At 47.5% G+C, this 24,109-nt stretch overlaps 1 protein-coding gene across 2 annotated transcripts in view; it reads left to right on the forward strand.

The window, feature by feature from the left end:
* bckdhb (branched chain keto acid dehydrogenase E1 subunit beta) overlaps positions 1-24,109 on the forward strand; it is a 380,244-nt gene that overhangs the window by 7,826 nt on the left and 348,309 nt on the right. For both annotated transcript variants that reach the window (XM_038799321.1, XM_038799322.1), the window contains exons 2-3: positions 8,631-8,708; positions 14,812-14,880. In XM_038799321.1, coding sequence (XP_038655249.1) covers positions 8,631-8,708; positions 14,812-14,880 — 147 coding nt within the window. The remainder of the gene's footprint in view (positions 1-8,630; positions 8,709-14,811; positions 14,881-24,109) is intronic.

Here is a 24,109-nt window from a genome sequence, read left to right on the forward strand (position 1 = left end):
GAGATAAGTCCCCTCCAGATAGCGGGCGCCCGCAAATCAGTTGCCACTGATTGCAGGCCTGGATGCCGTGGAGCGCCGTACCCCCCCCCCCCCCCCCCCCCCACCCGAGTCTGATTTCCCCGTCCCCCCATCAGAAAGGCCACCGGGTCCGTGGGTCCGAGCTCCTGCCGGGTGGTACCAGGTTGGAACCACGCCGCGGGGGCCTCTTTCAGCGGCCCCCGACTGGCGGCGCGTCGACGGCTTAATTGGCGCTGATTCTACAGACGCCGGAGAATTGCATCCTGGCGTTGGAGCGGCATGGCGGGAATTTCCCGCATCACGTCCTATTCTCCGACCCGCCGCGGGCTGGGAGAATCCCGGCCAGGGTGTCCCTATATGCTGATGTTCTGCTGTTTTATGTTAATCATCCAGTCCCCACTATGGGTGATATAACGAGCTATTACGGAGGTTTGGTTCATTTTCAGGTTGCAAATTGAATCTGGAAAAGAGTGAATGTTTTCCTGTAAACTCCCTAGGGAGGGGAGCCAGCTTGGGGGTGTTGCCGTTTCACTTGGTCAGCTTTAGTTTCAGATATCTGGGAGTCCAGATGGCCCATGATTGGACCCGGCTGCATAATTTGAACTTTGCAAGTCTGGTGGACGAAGTTAAGTCCGATCTGTAAAAATGGGACAACCTTCCCCTGTCCCTGGTGGGGGGAGTCCAGTCTAAAAAAATGAATGTTCTTCTCATGTTTTTGTTTCAATGTCTTCTTATCATTTTCCCTACACCTCTTATTGGGAGGGTTAATAGGTTGATCTAATCTTTTATATGGCCGGATAAGACTCTGAGGAGCCATAGAGTAGTTCTTCAAGGGGATTGGCATTTGCGGGGAGCCTAGCATTGCGAATTTGCTTTATTATTATTGGCAGCCAATGGCGAGAAGGTGCTGTGATGGTGCAGTGACCCAGGTTCCATGTGGGGGCAGATAGAGGCGAGGTGGTGTAAGGGGTCTAGTCTGGGTGCATTCGTGACGGCCTCACTTCCGTTTTCTCTAGCTAGGTTCTCCCTCAGCCCAGGGGTTGTGTCTACTTTAACGCTATGGAGACAATTCAGGCAGCATTTTCAGCTTGGTGCCGTGTCGAGGCTGGGCGCTATTTTTTATTTGAGCTGTTGAGATCAGACGCCATGTTCGGGGTGTGGGATAGGAAGGGGCTGGAGTGATTCGAGGTTTTGTTTATAGAGGGACGGTCAGCCAGCTTGGAGGAATTGTTGGCAAAGTTTGAGCTGGGGGAAGATGAAGTTGTTCAGGTACATTCAGAAAAGGAATTTTGTGGGGGTGGCCTTCCTAACATTCCCTGTTGGAAAGGAAACTTTTGCTGGCTGCGTCGGAAGAGGGCAGCACATCTGATATTTATGGGAGAATTGTATCTGAGAAATAATTGGAGGTGAAGTGGGAGAGGGAGCTGGGGCCTACAGTGAGTGAGTGTGGAGTGAGGCCCTTTGCGTGGTGAACTCCATGTCTTCATGTGTGCAGCTTGGTCTAATCCAGGTTAAGTTGGTGCACAGGGCACGCCTGACCAAGATTAGGATGTGATTATTTTCCGGGGGTAGGAGGCAGGTGTGGGCAGTATTCCGCTGAGCTGGCCAATCATACACGCACGTTCTGGTCTTGCCCCAAACTGATAAGCTATTGGGTGTCTTTCTTCAGCACCATGCCGGTGATTCTGAATATTCCCTCTGACCATTTCTGGGGTGTTGGACTCGCTGGAGCTGCAGACTGGAATGAAGGCTTTGCCTTTGCCTCGCTAATTGCCTGGAGGCGGGTTCTATTGGGGTGGAGGTCTTCTCTGATTGGATTGGATTGGATTTGTTTATTGTCACGTATACCGAGGTACAGTGAAAAGTATTTTTCTGCAAGCAGCTCAACAGATCATTCAGTACATGGAAGAAAAGGGAATTAAACAAAATTCAAGAAAATACATGAGAAGACATAATAGGGCAACAAAAGATATACAATGTAACTACATAAGCATTGGTATCGGTTGAAGCATACAGGGTGTAGTGTTAATGAGGTCAGTCAATAAGAGAGTCATTTAGGAGTCTGGTGACAGCGGGGAAGAAGCTGTTTTTGAGTCTGTTCGTGCGTGTTCTCAGACTTCTGTATCTCCTGCCCGATGGAAGAAGTTGGAAAAGTGAGTAAGCCGGGTGGGAGGGATCACTGATTATGCTGCCCGCTTTCCCCCGACAGTGGGAGGTGTAGATGGAGTCCATGGATGGGAGGCAGGTTCGTGTGATGGACTGGGCGGTATTCACGACTCTCTGAAGTTCCTTGCGGTCCTGGGCTGAGCAGTTGCCATACCAGGCTGTGATGCAGCCCGATAGGATGCTTTCTATAGTGCATCTGTAAAAGTTGGTAAGGATTAATGTGGACATGCCGAATTTCCTTAGTTTCCTGAGGAAGTATAGGCGCTGTTGTGCTTTCTTGGTGATAGCGTCGACGTGAGTGGACCAGGACAGATTTTTGGTGACGTGCACCCCTAGGAATTTGAAACTGCTAACCATCTCCACTTCGGCCCCGTTGATGCTGACAGGGGTGTATATAGTACTTTGCTTCCTGAAGTCGATGACCAGCTCTTTAGTTTTGCTGGCATTGAGGGAGAGATTGTTGTTGTTACACCACTCCAGTAGGTTCTCTATCTCCCTCCTGTATTCGGACTCGTCGTTATTCAAGATCCGACCCACTATGGTCGTATCGTCAGCAAATTTGTAGATGGAGTTGGAACCAAGTTTTGCCACGCAGTCGTGTGTGTACAGGGAGTAGAGTAGGGGGCTAAGTACGCAGCCTTGCGGGGCATCGGTATTGAGGACTATTGTGGAGGAGGTGTTGGTGCTCATTCTTACTGATTGTGGTCTGTTGGTCAAAAAGTCAAGGATCCAGTTGCAGAGTGGAGAGCCAAGTCCTAGGTTTTGGAGCTTTGATGTGAGCTTGGCTGGGATTATGGTGTTGAAGGCGGAGCTGTAGTCAATAAATAGGAGTCTGATGTAGGAGTCCTTGTTTTCGAGATGCTCTAGGGATGAGTGTAGGGCCAGGGAAATGGCGTCTGATGTGGACCGGTTGCGACGGTATGCGAATTGAGGTGGGTCAAGGCGTTCCGGGAGTATGGAGGTGATGCGCTTCATGATCAGCCTCTCGAAGCACTTCATTACAACTGACTTCAGGGCCACCGGTCGGTAGACATTGAGGCATGTTGTCTGGTTCTTCTTTGGTACCGGTATGATCCAGCGCCTCGGTAAGATTGGGTGATCTAATGAAATTCTTGTGCTTGGAGAAAGTCAAGAGCGCCGTTAGGGGGTTGGTTCAAGTGTCCTTCCAAAGATGGCATCTATTCAATACCTACTTTTTTTTCTTTTTTTAAAATAAATTTAGATTATCCATTTATTTATTTATTTTTCCAATTGGGGCAATTTAGACAATTAGAATGGTGAGGCCATTCCACCTAACCAGCATATCTTTGGGTTGTGGGGGTGAAACCCACGCAGACACAGGCAGAATGTGTAAACTCCACACGGACAGTGACCCAGGGCCGGGATTCAAACCCGGGTCCTCAGCGCCACAGTCCTAGTGCTAACCACTGCGCCTCATGCAGCCCCATGCATTATCTACTTTTTTTTAAAGAAGTGGGTACTCTATATTTATTTATTTATTTTTATAAATTTAGAGTACCCAATTCATTTTTTCCAATTAAGGGGTAATTTAGTGTGGCCAATCCACCCAGCCTGCACATCTTTGGGTTGTGGGGGCGAAACACACGCAAACACGGGGAGAATGTGCAAACTCCGTAGACGGGATCGAACCTGGGACCTCTGCGCCGAGAGGTTGCAGGGCTAACCCACTGCGCCACCGTGCTGCCCTATTACCTACTTTAAGGAATTAATCACCATCATTTGTTAGGGTCTGTGGTGCTTTTTGCAGTTGTCTTTTTTATCTTGGTGGATGGGATGGGTATGGTTGATTGTTTTTTTTGTTATGTTGCATTTGTATATCTGTGGGTAATATGGGGTTTGTTGTAAAATGTATTGTAAAAATGGAAAATATCTAATAAAAATATTTTTTAGAAAGTTCTCATACGTCAGTCCTACCATCCCAGGAATCAGTCTGGTAAACCTTTCGCTGCACTCCCTCTATAGCAAGAACATCCTTCCTCAGATAAGGAGATCAAAACTGCACACAGTATTGCAGGTGTGGCCTCACCAAGGCCCTGTTTAATTGCATCAAGATATCTCTGCTCCTGTACTCAAATCCTTTTACAATAAAGGCCAGCATACCATTTGTCTACTTTACTGCCTGCTGTACTTGCAGGCTTACCTTCAGTGACTGGTGTACAAGGACATCGACGTCTCATTGCATATTCTCTCTCCTAATTTATGACCATTCAGATAATAGTCTGCCTTCCCGTTTTTGCTACCAACATGGATAACTTTGCATTTATCCAAATTATACTGCATCTGCCATTCATTTGTCCACTCAATCAACTTATCCAAATCACATTGAAGGATCCCTGCATCCTCCTCATAGCTCACCCTCCCACCCAACTTGGTGTCTTCTGCAAATTTTAAGATATTACATTTTGTTTCCTCATCTAAATCATAAATATATATTGTGAATAGCTGGGGGTCCTAGGACCGATCAATGCGGCACCCCACTAGTCACTGGCTGCCAATTTGAAAAGACCTGTTTAATCCTACTCTTTGTTTCCTGTCTGCCAACCAGTTTTCTATCCATCTCAGTACCCTACCCCTAATCCCAAGTGCTTTAATTTTACACACTTATGCGGGACTTTGTCTGGAAATCCAAATAAACCACGTCCGCTGGCTCCCCCTCATTAACCCAGCCAGTTACATCCTCAAAGAATTCCTGTTGATTTGTCAAGCACGATTTCTCCTTCGTAAATCCATGCTCACTCTTTCCTTCCATCCTGAATTCTAAACAGCTCTCAATCCTCAGACCTGTTGTTTTTCTTGGCCAATTTGGCAAGCAGGGGAGCATAGTGGTTAGCACAGTTGCTTCACAGCTCCAGAGTCACTGGTTCGATTCCCGGCTGGGTCACTGTTGGTGAGTAGTCTACACATCGTCCCCGTGTCTGCGTGGGTTTCCTCCGGGTGCTCTGGTTTCCTCCCACAGTCCAAAGATGTGTGTGTTTGATGGATTGGCCATGATAAATTGGCCTTAGTGACCAAAAAATGTTAAGTGGGGGTTACTGGGTTATGGGGATTGGGTAGGTGTGTGGGCTTCAGTACGGTGCTCTTTGTAAAGGCTGGTGCAGACTGGATGGGCCAAATGGCCTCTTCTGCACTGTAAATTCTATGATTCTATGAATTAGTATGTTTCTTCCAAGGATCAAATGCTATCTCTAATTTCCCTTGTGAGCCATCTTTCCTGTTCTACTTTGGTGCCAGACAGGAATAAACAATTGTTGCAGTTCTCCCATGCACTCCTTGAGCACCAGGGAGGTAACACACCATCCTGGAGCCTCGTTTGTGGCCACAGAAATGCCTATCTATTCCCCTTATTGAGCCCTCTATAACTATTTAATTCTCACACGTTTTACTCCGCTGCTCTGCAGCAGAATCAACTGTGATGAAGTGAATTTGGCTGTTGCTGCTTTCCTCCGAGAGATCATTCCCCTCAACACTATCCAAAGCGGTATATCAGTTTTGCAGGGAATGGTCAAAGGAGATTCATCCACTTCCTGCCTAGCTATCTTATTCTGCCTGGTGGTCACCCATCACTTCCTGCGTGTGGTGTCTGAACCTGTGGTGTGACCACCTCTCCAAATGCGATATCCACGACAATCTTTGCCTTGCGGATGCTCCAGTGTCCCGAGCCGTCGCTCCAGCTCCGAAACCTGGGATTCCAGGAGCTGTAGCTGGACACACTTCCTACACATGTGTTGACCCCAGGCACTGGAAATGTTCCCGGCTTTCCGGCAAGAGGAGCAAACATGGCTTTACCTCCCCTGCCATGACGTACACCTTTAAATCTTTGGCAGATATTTCTTTCTGATTATATCAAATTTTCTATGGCCCTTCGTTCCTGGTCCTCGTTACTATCAATTATAGCCCTTACAGATTATAAATTGCAAAACGTATTTTCAAACTATATGGTAAAAGTACTAAAGACTTACCCAGCCTTACACACTCCGTACAAATCAACTCTCTCCCTTGTAGCCTCAACTGCTGCAGCAAGGCAAGACCACCCTGAAGATTGAAAAAGTTACAAAGCCAGGAGAAAAAGCAAAAAGCCCTTCTTCCTGCTCTGCACCAAATTCCCACTTTGTTTCAAATCCCCGAGTTTCAAACTCACTTCTTTAAAAAAAAAAAATTGTTTAGAGTACTCAATTATTTTTTTTCCAGTTAAGGGGCAATTTAAGATGGCCAATTAACCTAACCTGCACTTCCTTGGGTTGTGGGGGGTGAAACCCACGCAGACATAGTGAGAATGTGCAAACTTCACACAGACTGTGACCCGGGGCCGGGATCGAACCCGTGTCCTCAACGCTGCTGTTTCAAACTCACTTTGGCTGTGTCTCACTCTGTATGTGGTCTCGTGCTCGTGCGCAAAACTCACTGTATGGTGAGGTAACGAGAACCAGACGACTGGTGGGATGCCCAAGCTCACCTTCAATTATGCTTGCAAAGGTTTTTTTTATTTTTTCATTATAAATTTAGAGTACCCAATTCATTTTTCCAATTAAGGGGCAATTTAGCGTGGCCAATCCACCTAGCCTGCACATCTTTGGGTTGTGGGGGTGAAACCCATGCAAACACGGGGAGAATGTGCAAACTCCACACAGACAGTGACCCAGAGCCGGGATCGAACCTGGGACCTCAGCGCCGTGAGGCTGCAGTGCTAACCCACTGCGCCACCGTGCTGCCCAATGCTTGCAAAGGTGATGTGAAGGCCCAGGTCATTACTCTGGGTCTCTGGCTTACTAGTCCAGTGATAATACCACTATGTCACTATGTGAAGGCCCAGGACATTGATTACCCCACCTGGATATCGCTGGCTGATGATAGAAAAAGATGGCAACAACTCCGCAGGACTGGCATGTACCACCACAGTGAACAGTGACTGCAGCGGCTTGGCAACAGATGCTAACACTAAAAACAACAATCCACAATGACACTACCTTGGAGGATGGTAAGGTTTCTTGTGGGGCACCTTTGATACAATCTGCCTCAAGTATTAGTCTCTTCAACCAACAACAAATGTGTGCCAAATGAAGACAGCCCATCTGAACTGGTTTGCTAGCTGTACCATCATCTTTCGTAGATAGAAACACGACGCAGCCAATGAAACTAAGGCTTATAACTGACTTCTGGAGTGGGATACTTTGCTGGAATCAAAGCTATTAGATTGAATGCATATGTTTCCAAATCAATGAGACATTGAAACTCCTCGTATAAATATGACTTTGCGTTTTCAAAATACTTTGTTAGTGTTAGTGTTCGACACAACTGTTCCAGTGCTCTCCTTACCATCCTCCAAGGCGGTGACATAGTGGTATTATCACTGGACTAGTAAGCCAGAGACCCAGAGTAATGCTCTGGGGATTCCGGTTCGAATCCCGCCACTGCAGATGGTTAAATTTGAATTAATTAAAAATCTGGAATTAAAAGTCTTATGATAACCATTAAACCATTGCCGATTGTCATAAAACCCCATCTGGTTCACTAATGCCCTTTAGGACCTGGTCTGACCTACATGTGGCTTTAAAGGGATTGGCTAGTGGAAACAATTTCTTGTGCTAATCTTTGTGTACCAAATTTTGTCCTATTGTTCAAAAGTTACATTTTGTGAAAAATAAATTTGTCTTTAATAGCTCGGCTACTAACAAAGAAAATGATTAATGTCCTCATCGTTGGCTGGCCCTCTATTTGGGAATGGACCTACTCAGGGTTGCGAGTTTCTGCCACGGGGCTTCGTGTGAGTGAACAGGCTGATACTCAACCCACTGATCTTTGGGCACATGGGGTAGAATATGCCTCAAGGTTGTGGTAACCGGTGTGCAGGATCTGATTTATTTCCTTCTCTGCTGTTGCTCTGCGCCATCATTAAGGTGTTTGGACTCCATGTGATGCAACTGATGGGAAAGTTGTCACAAGCTTCTCGGTCATTAATGCCAATGCTGACGATGTTTCCATTCAAGGATGTACATTGACATTTCAAAAGCTTTCACATTAGTGGTTAGGTGGATTGGCCATGCTAAATTGCCCGTAGTGTAAGGTTAATGGGGGGATCGTTGGGTTGCGGGTTACGTGGGTTTAAGTGGGGTGATCATGGCTCAGCACAACATTGAGGGCCGAAGGGCCTGTTCTGTGCTGTACTGTTCTATGTTCTATGTTCTACATCAGTCCAATGATCTATTAAAATATGAATTGAATTCGGAAACCATTTATCAGAAGTGTAAATAAATGAAGTGCTTTGTCTAATATTTTATTAACTAAATTTTATGCCTCAGGGTAATGCAAGATTATTTTTAAAATTGGATTCATGAACAAAGTAATCTAATGCTGGAAAACAGAAAGACTTGAATTTTTGTGAAATGACTTTGTAATGAGAAAATATTGTTTGTATTTTTTTTTTAAAGGCCCAACTCAGAAGATGAACCTTTTTCAATCCATTACAAGTGGCTTGGACAATGTTCTGGCAAAAGATCCTACTGCAGGTATGTAATTTCATTTTGCTGCCTTATTTGAGGGGTGGGGAGGCTGGACGAGGATTATGTAAAAGATGCAAATGAAGGGAGGGCATGTCTTCATAAAAACATTTACGTGTACCCCATGCTTATCATGCATAAATGCCATTTTGGCATTGTTCATGAATTACTTTCAGGGATGAGCGATTTTAGCTTCAAGGGTAGTTTAGAGAAGCTGGAGTTGTTTTGCTTTGCACAATAGATATTTGATAAAGGTGAGCAAGATTATGACAGGTTTATATTAGATAGACAAAGAAAAGCTGTTCCTGTTATGTGATGGTTCAAGGACGATGGAGCATAGATGGAAGGTTTTAGGAAAGAGATGCAGGGGAATGTGAGGAACAACATTTTTATGCTACGATGGCTGAGACAATGAATGATTTGAAAGGGAAATTGGATGGGTACTTAGAAAATAAATTGACATGGTCATGAGAAGCAAGTGGGTGGAAAGAGACTGATTGAGTTGCTCCACAGAGAGTCAGCATGTACTTGATGGGCTGAATGGCCTCCTGTACTGTAATGAATCTATCACTTGATGTTCTATGCGCCTTCTCCTACATAAGAAGAAAAATATTTGCTGATTCCATATTCCATATTCCCCATTATAATTTCTCCTGTCCCTACCTCTAAAGCCCCGTGTTTACTTCCACTAATAAGCATGAACAGCACGCTAGCACAGTGGTTAGCACAGTTGCTTCACCGCTCCAGGGTCCCAGGTTCGATTCCCAGCTTGGGCCACCGTCTGTGCAGAGTCTGCACGTTCTCCCCATGTCTGCGTGGATTTCCTCCGGGTGCTCCGGTTTCCTCTCACAGTCCAAAGATGTGCAGGTTAGGTGGATTGGTCATGATAAATTGCCCTTAATGACCAAATAAAAGGTCAGATGGGGTTATGGGGATAGGGTTGAGGTGTGGGCTTGCGTGGGCTACTCTTTCCAGGGGTTACTGCAGACTTGATGGGCCAAATGGCCTTCTGGACTGTAAATTCTATGAATACTCAGGAATGTTTATCATCTTGCCAATATTGTCTGCTCTTAATCTGTACCTAAGTTATGGCAATGCCATTTATCCAATGGAGTTTTTAACTTCTTGGTGTATATACATTGAGAGCTATGAAGTATTTATTTAAATGTTTGCCATTACTTAAATTTTAGACTCAATTTTGGATCGAACCACATCACTCAAAATTAATATGAAATTCCAACATTGTTACTCTTTCCCTTTACTGTAAGATTACTGAATAACCATGACTCATTCCACAATTTTACATCTAAAATAGCCTGGTTGGTTCCTCAAGATATTGTTCCTGGGAAATTGTCTTGAATGCAGACCCCTACATCATCTGGCCCTGCCAGCCCTGGCGGCTCCGTAATGTTTGCAGCATGGTGTCAGCGTCCTCGATGAGATTGGGACATGTTCCGCAGCACATCAGAAAGGTGCACCTGGGACTGTGACACATCATTCAGCGAGTCGGACATGCTACCGAGGCCTTAAGCCATGGCCATCACTGACTGAGCCACGCCTTGGACGTCAGCATTCATGCTGCTGGCGTCGTACAACAGGCTCTCTACTGCGGTCGCCACCCGAGCAGTGCTGGCCTCGGTGCCACAAATTGCTGGTGTTATTTACAGTGCCCATAGTCTCTGGGACTCCTCCAATTGGCTATGGATCTGCCAGAGTGTCACTGACATCTCCAATTAATCTCACAGCCGCATTCCATCGACTGCATCAGCTCCGGGTAAACCTGGCCCAGAAGCTCAGCATCTGACTGGGATCCAGCAGACCTCCGACTGCTGTCTCGCTTGGGCGTTCCTCCCTCCACCTGCTGTGCATCAGCAACTGTGTGGTGCTCATCAGAATGTGCCCCAGAAGCTTGACCACTGCTGTCGCCCACCGAGGTGTGTAGCAGCACTGGTGGAGGGAGGGAAGACAACTGTGATGCGAATATGGTGGCATCCTGTGAGCTCCTCTCTGAGGTGTTCTCTTGGGAGGCGGGATGACCCCGGGTGGGCCGGCACCGTCAGGTGGAGATCCTGCGGAATAATGGATGTGTGGCAAGAGAAGGATCATTTTATATGGCATTAACAACTCGTGTGACAGGTGATCTTGGTGGCGGCCAGGGGATCCTCACCCCTTGCTATGTGGCAGCCAGCGACGACCTATCCTACAGGATAATGAATGACAATTCATTCCAACTACCTTGAGTTGCCTTCAGACTTCATTGAAGTCTCAACACTTCAGCTACATTTTTGCCGAAAAGGAAGATCCACGCCATTTCATGGAGTCAAGTCCCGCCATGCCTCCCCATCTCCATTTAAAATTGTGGAAGCGAATGATTATGGGACGTTGATTGTCCCTCGGCCTCAGAGACAGGACACGGTGCACTCTTTCCAATTTAGAATGCTGAGCCTTCACATCCAGTTTAAGAAAACGTGGCAGCCAGTTCTCAAAGAACTTAACAGGGGACTTACCTTCCACTACTGGATATTCTTTCTCCCGTCTCGGTTCTCCAAATATTCCAGGATCTCTGACATGCCGCATAGTCGGTTTTCCAAGGATTGAATACGAGCTTCAGCTGAGGAAGCAACATTTTCAACGTTCAGGATTCTTTGGTCCGTTTCACCAAGCTTCTGATTAGTATTCTGCAGCTCGGCCTCCTGAGGGCTTCAATTTTGAGTCAGCAAGGCGAATCTCTGACCTGTTATTTGGAAAATGTTTGAGTCATAATTTTCAGCACCTCAGAAAGCACAGGGTCGAGGGCCCACTCGGGGATCAAGTTGCCATATTGTGAAGGCAACTCTGCCCACTTCGAATCCATCTGCGCTCTTTTAGCGGTGGATTTCTTTGCGTTTTTAGGCATTTTCTCTCCAATAATTCAAAAATCTTTCAGGGACTGAGCATGTGCCGCTGGGCAAACAGGATAAAAGACGGATTGTAAAGAAAGGGTCCCAGGTTCGATTCCCAGCTTGGGTACTGTGTCTGTGTGGGTTTCCTCCAGGTTCTCCGGTTTCCTCCCTCAAATCCCGAAAGACATGCTGATAGGTAACTTGGGCATTCTGAATTCTCCTTCACTGTACCCGAACAAGCGCCGGAACGTGGCTTCATTGCAGTGTTTTTTTAAAAATAAATTTAGATTACCCAATTATTTTTTCTATTAAGGGGCAATTTTGCGTGGCCAATCCACCTACTCTGCACATTTTTGGGTTGTGGGGGCGAAACCCACGCAGACACGGGGAGAATGTGCAAACTCCACACGGACAGTGACCCAGAGCCGGGATCAAACCTGGGACCTCAGCGCCGTGAGGCAGTTGTGCTAACCACTAAGCCACCGTGCTGTCCTTTCATTGCAGTGTTAATGAAAGCCTGCTTGTGACAATAAAGATTATTATAAGTGGTGCCAGAGCCCGCTTCCCCCACCCCCCACTTCATTGGTATTTTCATTGATCTGTGCTAACAGGTTTGCCACTGATGTGGCAATGATATCAATTTCTGATTGATTACACTGGAAGCAGAAGAAATGGACTGATCAGGTAAAGTTCAATTACGGCAAAGCAAATATCAGTGGATTTATTTTCTTCTGTTCAGAGAAACTGCTAAATTATTATTGTAAAGTGTAGCAGACTTCACAGCTACTCCAGGAGGAGTAAAAATAAATTACCAGTTGTCAAACACAACCTCTGTAACTTAATTTTTATTTAAATCACTCTTCTATCAAATAAAAATCAGTCAGAAATAATGTGGGCAGAAGATTGAAACTACACAAGTCAGCACAATGTGCACTATGTATTGGCCCAAATGCAGATTTTCTTGACATTTTGCAGTAAACTGATTTTCATATGCTAAAAATCTGTGAGCAGATAAAACTGCGAGGGAACACAGGAAGTGGGCAAGCGAGCAGCAGCTTTGTCTTTTGCCCTCTGTTTGCAGTGCCCTTTTGAAACGCTGAAATTACGAATCTAATTGGAAGGAAATGGTATTGGACATGGCTTTTAAAAATACAAGAAAAATTCAGAAAGCAGTTAATTTCCTTTTCTCCATTTGTTACTCATGGTTTCAAAATTAGTAGGAAAATTGCAACAAATATATCACAAGGCAGACTCAACAATTTTACTCCTTTCAGCTGATTGATGGGAAGATCTTTTTTAAAAATCAGCCAAGAAGGGACATTTCGGGTGAGAGTCTGGGAATTAATAATAGAAAATAAAGAGATGATAGATGAATTAAACAGGTATTTTGCATTGGTTTAGACCATAGAGGATACAAGTAACATCCCAGAAATAGCTGTATTAGCTGGAAGGGACAGAGGAACTCCAGAAAATCTCCAGGAAAGTGGTACTTAGCAAATGGTTGGAGCCGTGCGCGCTGACAAGTCCCCGGGTCCCGATGGACTTCATCCAGAAAGACATGCTGTTAGGTAATGTGGATATTCTGAATTCTCCCTCTGTATACCCGAACAGGTGCCGGATTGTGGTGACTAGGGGATTTTCACAGTAACTTCATTGCAGTTTTAATGTGAGCCTACTTGTGACACTAATAATTATATTTTTATTATTGAATGGCAGAGCAGGCTCGAATGGCTGAGAGGCCTACTCCTAACTTGTAGTTTGTATGTGAGTTATTGTATCGGGCTGAACTAGTTTGATTGCAATTTCAAAATGTGTATCCTGTTAACTATTGTTGACAAAATTTCAATCACATGAAGGAAATGATGGTGGAAGTTATTGTTTTAACTGTTGAAGATCAATAGAAAATTAATAAGACTCAATAAAATACTTATGCAGACATTGTTGATAATGTTGAAAATGTGGCAGCAATTTGTGCACAGTATGGTCCCTCAAACAACAATGCGATAATGATGTTGATTGAGAGAAAATATTGGACTCTGGGAGATGGCTCCCCTTTAAAATAGTGCTTCAGAATCTTTTACACCCACTTGGTTGAATGTCTCATCTGAAAGGCAGCAGCTCCCTCTACTGTACGAGAATGTCAGTCTCAATTTTAAGCCTGCAGTGGAATTTTTATCTGTTTCCTCCTGATTCAAAGGCAGGCGAGTGAGCACTGAGCCTGAACTTGGGCAGTATAAGGACATTAGAATTCTAAGTATATAATTTTCTTAAGAATAATCAGAAAATGTCAGAAGATATAACGGATGGATCAGTTAACTGCTGAAGAGAAAAGATAGACTAGCTAGGTTCTGAGTGCAATGGTTCATAGACCCCCCCCCCCGAACTGCTTCGTGAAAACATATGATTTTTTTGCTTCAACTACTTCCTGTGGTAACAAACCCCACAGGCCAACCACTCTCTGGGCGAGGATCATTCTCCTAATTTCTTTCCTGAATGGGCTACCCAATGGTTCTGGACACCGCCAGCATTGGGTACATCCTTATTGCATCTACCCTGTCTAGTCCTGTTAGAATTTTATATGTTTCTATGAGATCCCCCCATTCTTCTGAATTCTAGCGAATACAATCCTGACTCAATCTCTCTTCAGATGTCTGTCCTGCCATCCCAGGTAAACCTTTGCTGCACTCTCTCTAGAGCAAGAACATCCTTCCCCAGATAAAGAGACCAAAACTGCGCACAGTATTCCGGGTGTGGTCTCACGAAGGCCTGTATAATTGCTATTGTATTTGAATCCTCTCGCTATGAAGGCCAACATACCATTTGCCTTCTTTACCACCTGCTGTACCTGCATGCTTACCTTCAGCGACTGGTGTATTAGGACACCCAGGTCTTGTTGCACATTCCCCTCTCCTAATTTATGGCCATTCAGATAATACTCTGCCTCCTGCTTTTGCCATCAAAGGGGACAACCTCGCATTTATTCAAATTATACTGCATCTGCCATTCATTTAGCCACTCACTCAAGATGTCCAAATCACGCTGAAGGATCCCTGCATCATCCTGACAGTTCACCCTCCCACCCAACTTTGTGTCAACTTTGTGTTCAACCTTGGTTCACCTTGGTTCAGATCACCAATATTTGCGATTTTATTTTTATCTTTGTCCAAACACATTTTTCCATCATGTTGTTGACCAGTGCAATTTTAACAATTTCTTTATTGTTTTTAAAGTGATTTTTGGAGAAGACGTTGCATTTGGAGGAGTTTTCAGGTGTACAGTTGGACTCCGGGACAAATATGGTAAGTTATGAGTTTCTATATGAGTGTGTTACCAGCTAGTAACCCATCCAGGAGTTTAGATGACATCCACAGCTGCAAGAATTGCTGGTGCTCTATTTGAATGCTTATCCTTCATTTTACTTATTTTGGATTATTCATTTACTAATATCCAATTTTAGAATAAGTGGACAAAACATGGTAGGTGGGCTTAATGTGATTTAAGGACAGAAGCTGTTGGGGACCCCATTCCTACCAATTTATTTTGTGGCCATCTTCCCCATGATCTCTTGCTGGTTGAGAAAACTTGAAAAGGCAGTGCACCCTTTCAACTTGCCGGTCAGGATCCTGTGATGTACATGGATTATGACTGCCAGTTTAGGACAATGCTAATAGTCTGATCCTGAATAAAAGAACCTGGGCTATTGTTGCATTGGATCTTCCTCCATTCTGCTCTTGCCAACTGCCTCTTTTCCCCACCAAACCCTTCTGTAGTCTGGATTGCTGGCTGGACCACTTCGCGTGACTTGGAATTGGCATGTTTGCCACAGGGGGCTTATTTTCTTCCTTCAGCCTGCTGGCTCTATGGCTTCCCCCATTGCTACCAGGCAGCCAGTGGGCATTCTCCACTGACCAATGCACTCAGTTGAAATCTTCTCCCATCTCTTTATCATATAACTGCATTTAACTAGATGCATGTTTGAAATAAGATGCACATTAGATGATTGATGATGCAAGAATTTGCATTAGTTTCAGACCGATTATCTCATTCAGGAGACAAAGTGGCAAGTTAAATTTAATTCAAAGGACCTGAAGTAATCGCCAATTTCTCATTTGTGGATTTGAATATCGTGGAGATGCAGTTAATATGCTGAGAACAATGGCATATTTAATATCTAGAGGTAGTTCACTGGTTAGATTCCCCCACAGTATGATAGTGAATAATTTGCTATGAAGTAGTATTGGATGTTCTGAGTTGGCGATGGGTGCCATATGAATGCACGTTTGTTCTTTACTCGGTGTGCTAGGTTTTGTAGTAAATGAGAAGAAAATTTAGCTCACCCTTGTGCAATTCTATCCCCACACAGTGCTGGAAAAAGGAAGAAAGCATGTAAGGGAATTAATTATGAGGGTGGATTAGAATGCTAAAGCAAAATATTCAGTTTAAAATGTTTTCTATACACTGTGTACTGGAATGCTAGAAATTGTATGAAGTAAAAGTTAGGGGTGTGAATTATTCAAGCATTTCAGACGTGGCTTCTTTACGATCAGCAGAAACTTTGGTTCGGTTTGATGCAGCATTGGCAAAAATAACATCTTATAAATTTATAGACAGAAGGAAGCTCTTTGGTCCATCGGCTGATAAGGATCCATCCTTCCAGCCTAATATTGCTTTCCGGCTCTAGGTCCACAGCTTTGTAGGTCATGGCTCTTCAAGTGCATGTCTAAGTACATTTTAAATAATGTGAGAGTTTCTGCCTCTGCCACCCTCTCAGGCAGAGTTCCAGATCCCTACCACCTCTGGATGAAAGACATCCACTCTAAACACCGTACTTCTTACCCCTCATTTATACCAGTTTGGCTGGCCTGCCTGCCGTGAGAGAAAATGCCCGCCACTGAGGTATTTTCATTGTTGGGGGCTGGGTGTGAGCTGAAGTTGGACCAGCCAACTTGGGAAGAAATGTGGAGACAGCCACAAGGGTTGCCGGGTGCAGACATGACTGTTTAAAAGGCCTGCCTTGGTGATGTGAAACTGTGTCCTAGTGAAAAAAAACACAAAGGCTCTCCAGCCCTCACCCGTCACACCCTCCATCCTCCAATCGCACTCCATGGCACTTCATGCCTCCTTCCCACTGCCTGAGGCCCCTCATACCCCATATCAAGCACTGGTCTTTCACCCACCCCTTATGTTCCTTCATGCCCCCTAGGCCAAGTTCTGCCCTTGCATCACCCTCTGAGGTCCATCAAGCATCTATGCCAAGCTTTGCCTTTTCACCCACACGATCAGTCTTTTCAGGTCTCCTTTGCCCAGTTCTGGCACTTGCATGGCCATTGACCACTGTGCATTTTCTAGAACCAATGCATATCGCAGTGTAAAGTTGTATGTGGAAAAACTGCTTTGAAAAAATGTAATCCTTTTATAAATTTCCCTTACTTAAAAAAAAAGTCTGGACTTAAGTGTCAATCACCAGGCCCTTTCAGATTTCAGAAACCACCAATACTTGCAACAACTTTAATCAGTGAGGACCTCTGGGAAGCAGTCGGTAGTTAAGGAGTGCATATAAATAAGGCCCAGAGATTGTATTGTGGCCTGAGTCAGTGAGGATCTGTAGGAGAGAGTCAGGAGCGGAGGAGAACATATAAATACAACATGGGGATTGCGTGTGGCCTGAGTCAGTGAGAAGCTGTAGGAGATGGTCGGGAGCTACAGAGAGCATATAAATCAATCTGGAGATTGAGGTTCGGCCTGAGTCAGTGAGGACCTGTGAGAGACAATCAATAGCTGAGGAGTGACTATAAATGAAGCCCGGGGACTGGAGTGCGGCCTGAGCCAGTGAGGACCCATAAAGCCCGGGGATTGTAGTGCGGCCTGAGTCAGTGAGGACCCATAAAGCCCGGGGATTGCAGTGCGGCCTGAGCCAGTGAGGACCCATAAAGCCCGGGGATTGTAGTGCGGCCTGAGCCAGTGAGGACCCATAAAGCCTGGGGATTGCAGTGCGGCCTGAGTCAGTGAGGACCCATAAACCCCGGGGATTGCAGTGCAGCCTGAGTCAGTGAGGACCCATAAAGCCTGGGGATTGCAGTGCGGCCTGAGCCAGTGAGGACCCATAAAGCCTGGGGATTGCAGTGCGGCCTGAGTCAGTGAGGACCCATAAAGCCTGGGGATTGCAGTGCGGCCTGAGTCAGTGAGGACCCATAAAGCCTGGGGATTGCAGTGCGGCCTGAGTCAGTGAGGACCCATAAAGCCTGGGGATTGCAGTGCGGCCTGAGCCAGTGAGGACCCATAAACCCCGGGGATTGCAGTGCAGCCTGAGTCAGTGAGGACCCATAAAGCCTGGGGATTGCAGTGCGGCCTGAGCCAGTGAGGACCCATAAATCCTGGGGATTGCAGTGCAGCCTGAGTCAGTGATGACCTGTAATGCCCGGGGATTGCAGTGCGGCCTGAGTCAGTGAGGACCCTTAAAGCCTGGGGATTGCAGTGCAGCCTGAGTCAGTGAGGACCCATAAAGCCCGGGGATTGCAGTGCGGTCTGAGTCAGTGAGGACCCATAAAGCCTGGGGATTGCAGTGCGGCCTGAGCCAGTGAGGATCCATAAAGCCTGGGGATTGCAGTGCGGCCTAAGTCAGTGAGGACCCATAAAGCCCGGGGATTGCTGTTCGGCCTAAGTCAGTGAGGACCCATAAACCCCTGGGATTGCAGTGCAGCCTGAGTCAGTGAGGACCCATAAAGCCCGGGGATTGCAGTGCGGCCTGGGTCAGTGAGGACCCATAAAGCCCGGGGAATGCAGTGCCGCCTGAGTCAGTGAGGACCCATAAAGCCCGGGGATTGCAGTGCGGCTTGAGTCAGTGAGGACAGATAAAGCCCAGGGATTACAGTGCGGCCGAAGTCAGTGAGGACCTGTAATTCCCGGGGATTGCAGTGCGTCCTGAGTCAGTGTGGACCTGTAATTCCCGGGGATTGGAGTGCGTCCTGAGTCAGTGAGGACCCATAAAGCCCGGGGATTGCAGTGCGTCCTGAATCAGTGAGGACCCATAAAGCCTGGGGATTGCTGTGCGGCCTGAGCCAGTGAGGACCTGTAATGCCTGGGGATTGCAGTGCGGCCTGAGCCAGTGAGGACCTGTAATGCCTGGGGATTGCAGTGCGGCCTGAGCCAGTGAGGACCTGTAATGCCTGGGGTTTGCAGTGAGGACCCATAAAGCCTGGGGATTGCAGCGCGGCCTGAGCCAATGAGGACCTGTAATGCCTGGGGATTGCAGTGCGGCCTGAGTCAGTGAGGACCCATAAAGCCCGGGGATTGCAGTGCGGCCTGGGTCAGTGAGGACCTGTAATGCCTGGGGATTGCAGTGCGGCCTGAGTCAGTGAGGACCCATAAAGCCCGGGGATTGCAGTGCGGCCTGGGTCAGTGAGGACCCATAAAGCCTGGGGATTGCAGTGCGGCCTGAGCCAGTGAGGACCCATAAAGCCTGGGGATTGCAGTGCGGCCTAAGTCAGTGAGGACCCATAAAGCCCGGGGATTGCTGTACGGCCTAAGTCAGTGAGGACCCATAAACCCCTGGGATTGCAGTGCAGCCTGAGTCGGTGAGGACCCATAAAGCCCGGGGATTGCAGTGCAGCCTGAGTCAGTGAGGACCCATAAAGCCCGGGGATTGCAGTGCGGCCTGGGTCAGTGAGGACCCATAAAGCCCGGGGAATGCAGTGCCGCCTGAGTCAGTGAGGACCCATAAAGCCCGGGGATTGCAGTGCGGCTTGAGTCAGTGAGGACAGATAAAGCCCAGGGATTACAGTGCGGCCGAAGTCAGTGAGGACCTGTAATTCCCGGGGATTGCAGTGCGTCCTGAGTCAGTGTGGACCTGTAATTCCCGGGGATTGGAGTGTGTCCTGAGTCAGTGAGGACCCATAAAGCCCGGGGATTGCAGTGTGTCCTGAGTCAGTGAGGACCCATAAAGCCTGGGGATTGCTGTGCGGCCTGAGCCAGTGAGGACCCATAAAGCCTGGGGATTGCAGCGCGGCATGAGCCAATGAGGACCTGTAATGCCTGGGGATTGCAGTGCGGCCTGAGTCAGTGAGGATCCATTAAGCCCGGGGATTGCAGTGCGGCCTGGGTCAGTGAGGACCTGTAATGCCTGGGGATTGCAGTGCGGCCTGAGTCAGTGAGGACCCATAAAGCCCGGGGATTGCAGTGCGGCCTGGGTCAGTGAGGACCCATAAAGCCTGGGGATTGCAGTGCGGCCTGAGCCAGTGAGGACCCATAAAGCCTGGGGATTGCAGTGCGGCCTAAGTCAGTGAGGACCCATAAAGCCCGGGGATTGCTGTACGGCCTAAGTCAGTGAGGACCCATAAACCCCTGGGATTGCAGTGCAGCCTGAGTCAGTGAGGACCCATAAAGCCCGGGGATTGCAGTGCAGCCTGAGTCAGTGAGGACCCATAAAGCCCGGGGATTGCAGTGCGGCCTGGGTCAGTGATGACCCATAAAGCACGGGGAATGCAGTGCCGCCTGAGTCAGTGAGGACCCATAAAGCCCGGGGATTGCAGTGCGGCTTGAGTCAGTGAGGACCCATAAACCCCTGGGATTGCAGTGCGGCCTGAGTCAGTGAGGACCCATAAAGCCCGGGGATTGCTGTACGGCCTGGGTCAGTGATGACCCATAAAGCACGGGGAATGCAGTGCCGCCTGAGTCAGTGAGGACCCATAAAGCCCGGGGATTGCAGTGCGGCTTGAGTCAGTGAGGACAGATAAAGCCCAGGGATTACAGTGCGGCCGAAGTCAGTGAGGACCTGTAATTCCCGGGGATTGCAGTGCGTCCTGAGTCAGTGTGGACCTGTAATTCCCGGGGATTGGAGTGCGTCCTGAGTCAGTGAGGACTCATAAAGCCCGGGGATTGCAGTGCGTCCTGAGTCAGTGAGGACCCATAAAGCCTGGGGATTGCAGTGCGGCCTGAGCCAGTGAGGACCTGTAATGCCTGGGGATTGCAGTGCAGCCTGAGCCAGTGAGGACCTGTAATGCCTGGGGTTTGCAGTGAGGACCCATAAAGCCTGGGGATTGCAGTGCGGCCTGAACCAATGAGGACCTGTAATGCCTGGGGATTGCAGTGAGGACCCATAAAGCCTGGGGATTGCAGTGCGGCCTGAACCAATGAGGACCCATAAAGCCTGGGGATTGCAGTGCGGCCTGAGTCAGTGAGGACCCATAAAGCCTGGGGATTGCAGTGCGGCCTGGGTCAGTGAGGACCTGTAATGCCTGGGGATTGCAGTGCGGCCTGGGTCAGTGAGGACCTGTAATGCCTGGGGATTGCAGTGCGGCCTGAGTCAGTGAGGACCCATAAAGCCCAGGGATTGCAGTGCGGCCTGGGTCAGTGAGGACCTGTAATGCCTGGGGATTGCAGTGCGGCCTGAGTCAGTGAGGACCTGCAATGCCCGGGGATTGCAGTGCGGCCTGAGCCAGTGCAGACCCATAAAGCCTGGGGATTGCAGTGCGGCCTGGGTCAGTGAGGACCTGTAATGCCTGGGGATTGCAGTGCGGCCTGAGCCAGTGCGGACCCATAAAGCCTGGGGATTGCAGTGCGGCCTGAGTCAGTGAGGACCTGTAGTGCCCGGGGATTGCAGTGCGGCCTGAGTCAGTGATGACCTGTAATGCCCGGGGATTGCAGTGCGGCCTGAGTCAGTGAGGACCCTTAAAGCCTGGGGATTGCAGTGCAGCCTGAGTCAGTGAGGACCCATAAAGCCCGGGGATTGCAGTGCGGTCTGAGTCAGTGAGGACCCATAAAGCCTGGGGAGTGCAGTGTGGCCTGGGTCAGTGAGGGCCTGTAATGCCTGGGGATTGCAGTGCGGGCTGAGTCAGTGAGGACCCATAAAGCCTGGGGATTGCAGTGCAGCCTGAGTCAGTGAGGACCTGTAATGCCTGGGGATTGCAGTGCAGCCTGAGCCAGTGAGGACCTGTAATGCCTGGGGATTGCAGTGCGGCCTGAGTCACTGCTGTGAAGAAAGAGCGGGTTAATTGAAGCAACTGTGATGTCACAGGAAACTAAGTTGATTGGCTGGTAAGTGCTCCATGTAGGAGGCAGTGTGTGGAAACCTGTGTCTGGAGTTGGGGAAAGGTAGGGCTAATATAATAATGTAATTAAATAATCCAAATTAGGATAAAATTAATATAAGGGAAGTAAAGTTAAAACAGGCAGGACAGCTCAGTCGAATAGAATCTGAGTCCTGTAATATGTGCGATGTCATGGATGCTACCAGTGTCCTAGACCTAGACAGCCACATTAGCAGAAAGTGTCATCAGCTGCAGAAACTCAAACTCTGTGTTTTGGAGCTTGAGCAGCGACCGGAGTCACTGTGGCCTGTCCGCAACACAGTGCTTTGTCGATAGCACGTTCAGAGATGATCACACCACATTTTCAGGGCCTGGGGGCTGAGAGGAATGGGTGACCATGAGTACTTCATTAGACAGGTAGGTTTCCCTGGTGTCCCTTTGGTTTTATGATTTGAGAACTGGTTAGGGCGCAAGTTCCACAGGAGCGCAGTTAGAGACAGGTTTGTAGCACCACAGGCTGCTCAGCTGTACAGGAGGGAGGAAGCAGCCAGGAAGAACAAAAGTGATAGGGGATTTGTTAGTTCGAGGAACCCGCTAACATTTCTGTGGCCATAGATGTGACTCCAGGACGGTATTCAATTTAATTTAATAATCTTTATTGTCACAAGTAGGCTTACATTAACACTGCAATGAAGTTATATGAAAATCCTCTAGTCTCCACATTCCAGTGCCTGTTCGGGTACACAGTGGGAGAATTCAGAATGTCCAAATTACCTAACAGCACGTCTTTCAGGACTCGTGGCAGGAAACCGGAGCACCTGGAGGATACCTACGCAGACACTGGGTGAACGTGCAGACTCGACACAGACAGTGACCTAAGCCGGACATCGAACCTGGGATCCGGGAGCTGTGAAGCAACAGTGCTAACCACTGTGCTATCGTGCGGCCCATATGTTGCCTCCCCCGTGCTTGTGTAAAGGATGTCACAGAGCAGCTGCAGGACGTTCTGCTGCGAGAGGTTGAAGAGCCAGAGGTCGTGGTACACTTTGACTTGGGTCAGAAGGCGAATGGGGTCCTGCAATCAGAAATCAGGGACCTAGGTAGAAAATGATCAAGCAGGACCTCAAATGTAGGAATGTCCGGATTACTCTGTGCCTTGTGCAAGTGATTATAGAGATAGCAGGGTAAGGCAGAGGAATGTTGGGTTTGAAAGATGGTGCTGGAGGGAGGGCTTTAGATTCCTGAGACATTGTACTGGCTCTGATGGAGATGGCACTTGTGCAAGCTGGGTGGATTGCACCTGAACCAAGGTGGGACTGAGTTCCTTGCGGAGGGTTTGCAAGTGTTTTTGTGAGAGATTTAAATAACTCAGCAGGGGTGTGGGAACCAAGAGGATGTATTAGAGAGGAATACCAGGATGCATGAAATAATAGGAGGGGCAGAAAGCACTAGTATAGAGAATAGTAAGTTAATCAGTGACGTTGGAGTGAGGGAGAAAGTATATGTGTGAATGCACGGAGTGCAGTAAATAAGATTTGAGAGATACAGGCTCAAATTGTCATGTGGAAATATGATGTTGTTGCGATAACAGAGACGTGGCTCAAAGAAAGGCAAGACTGGGTGTTGAATGTTTCTGGAAATAAAGTGTTCAGAAAAGAAAGAAAGAAAAGGGGGAAGGGATGGCAGTATTGATTAAGGAGAGTATTGCAGTGCGGGAGAAATAGGATGTCTCAGGATTCAAGAATAGAATCAACTTGGCTGGAGCTGAGGAACAAAAAGAATGCAGTTACATTGCTCGGTCTAGTATATAGAGCACCAGCTAGTGAGAAGGATGTAGAAGAGCAAATCCAAAGGGAAATTATGGAGAGTTGCAAACATTATAGAATACTTATAATGGGGGGCTTTCATCATCCAAGTATAAACTAGGACATTGGTAGTATAAATGGCTGAGGGGGGCAAAGTTCCTCGATTGTTCTCAGGAAAATTTTCTACAGCTTATGTGACCAATCCAACAAGAGAGGATGCACTGTTGGACCTGGTTCTTGGAAATGAGGTGGGCCGGGTAGATGAGGTGACAATTGGGGGGCATGTAGGAGACAGGGATCATTGTAGTGTAAGGCTTAGAATGATAATTGAAAAGGACAGCAAATCCAGAGTAAAAATAACTAACTGGGGGAGAGCCGACTTCAACAGTGCAAGAATAGAGCTTGGCCAGTTAGACTGGAATGAAAGTCTTACAACACCAGGTTAAAGTCCAACAGGTTTGATTCAAGCATGAGCTTTCGGAGCGCAGCTCCTTCCTCAGGATTCACCTGAGGAAGGAGCTGCGCTCCGAAAGCTCGTGTTTGAATCAAACCTGTTGGACTTTAACCTGGTGTTGTAAGACTTCTTACTGTGCTCACCCCAGTCCAACGCCGGCATCTCCACATCACTGGAATGAAAGGTTAGTGAACAATGGTCTGCCTTCGAAAAGAAATGATCTGGGCACAGTCAAAGTGCCATT

This window comes from Scyliorhinus canicula, chromosome 6 (assembly GCF_902713615.1).
Source record: "Scyliorhinus canicula chromosome 6, sScyCan1.1, whole genome shotgun sequence".
Lineage (NCBI taxonomy): Eukaryota > Metazoa > Chordata > Chondrichthyes > Carcharhiniformes > Scyliorhinidae > Scyliorhinus > Scyliorhinus canicula.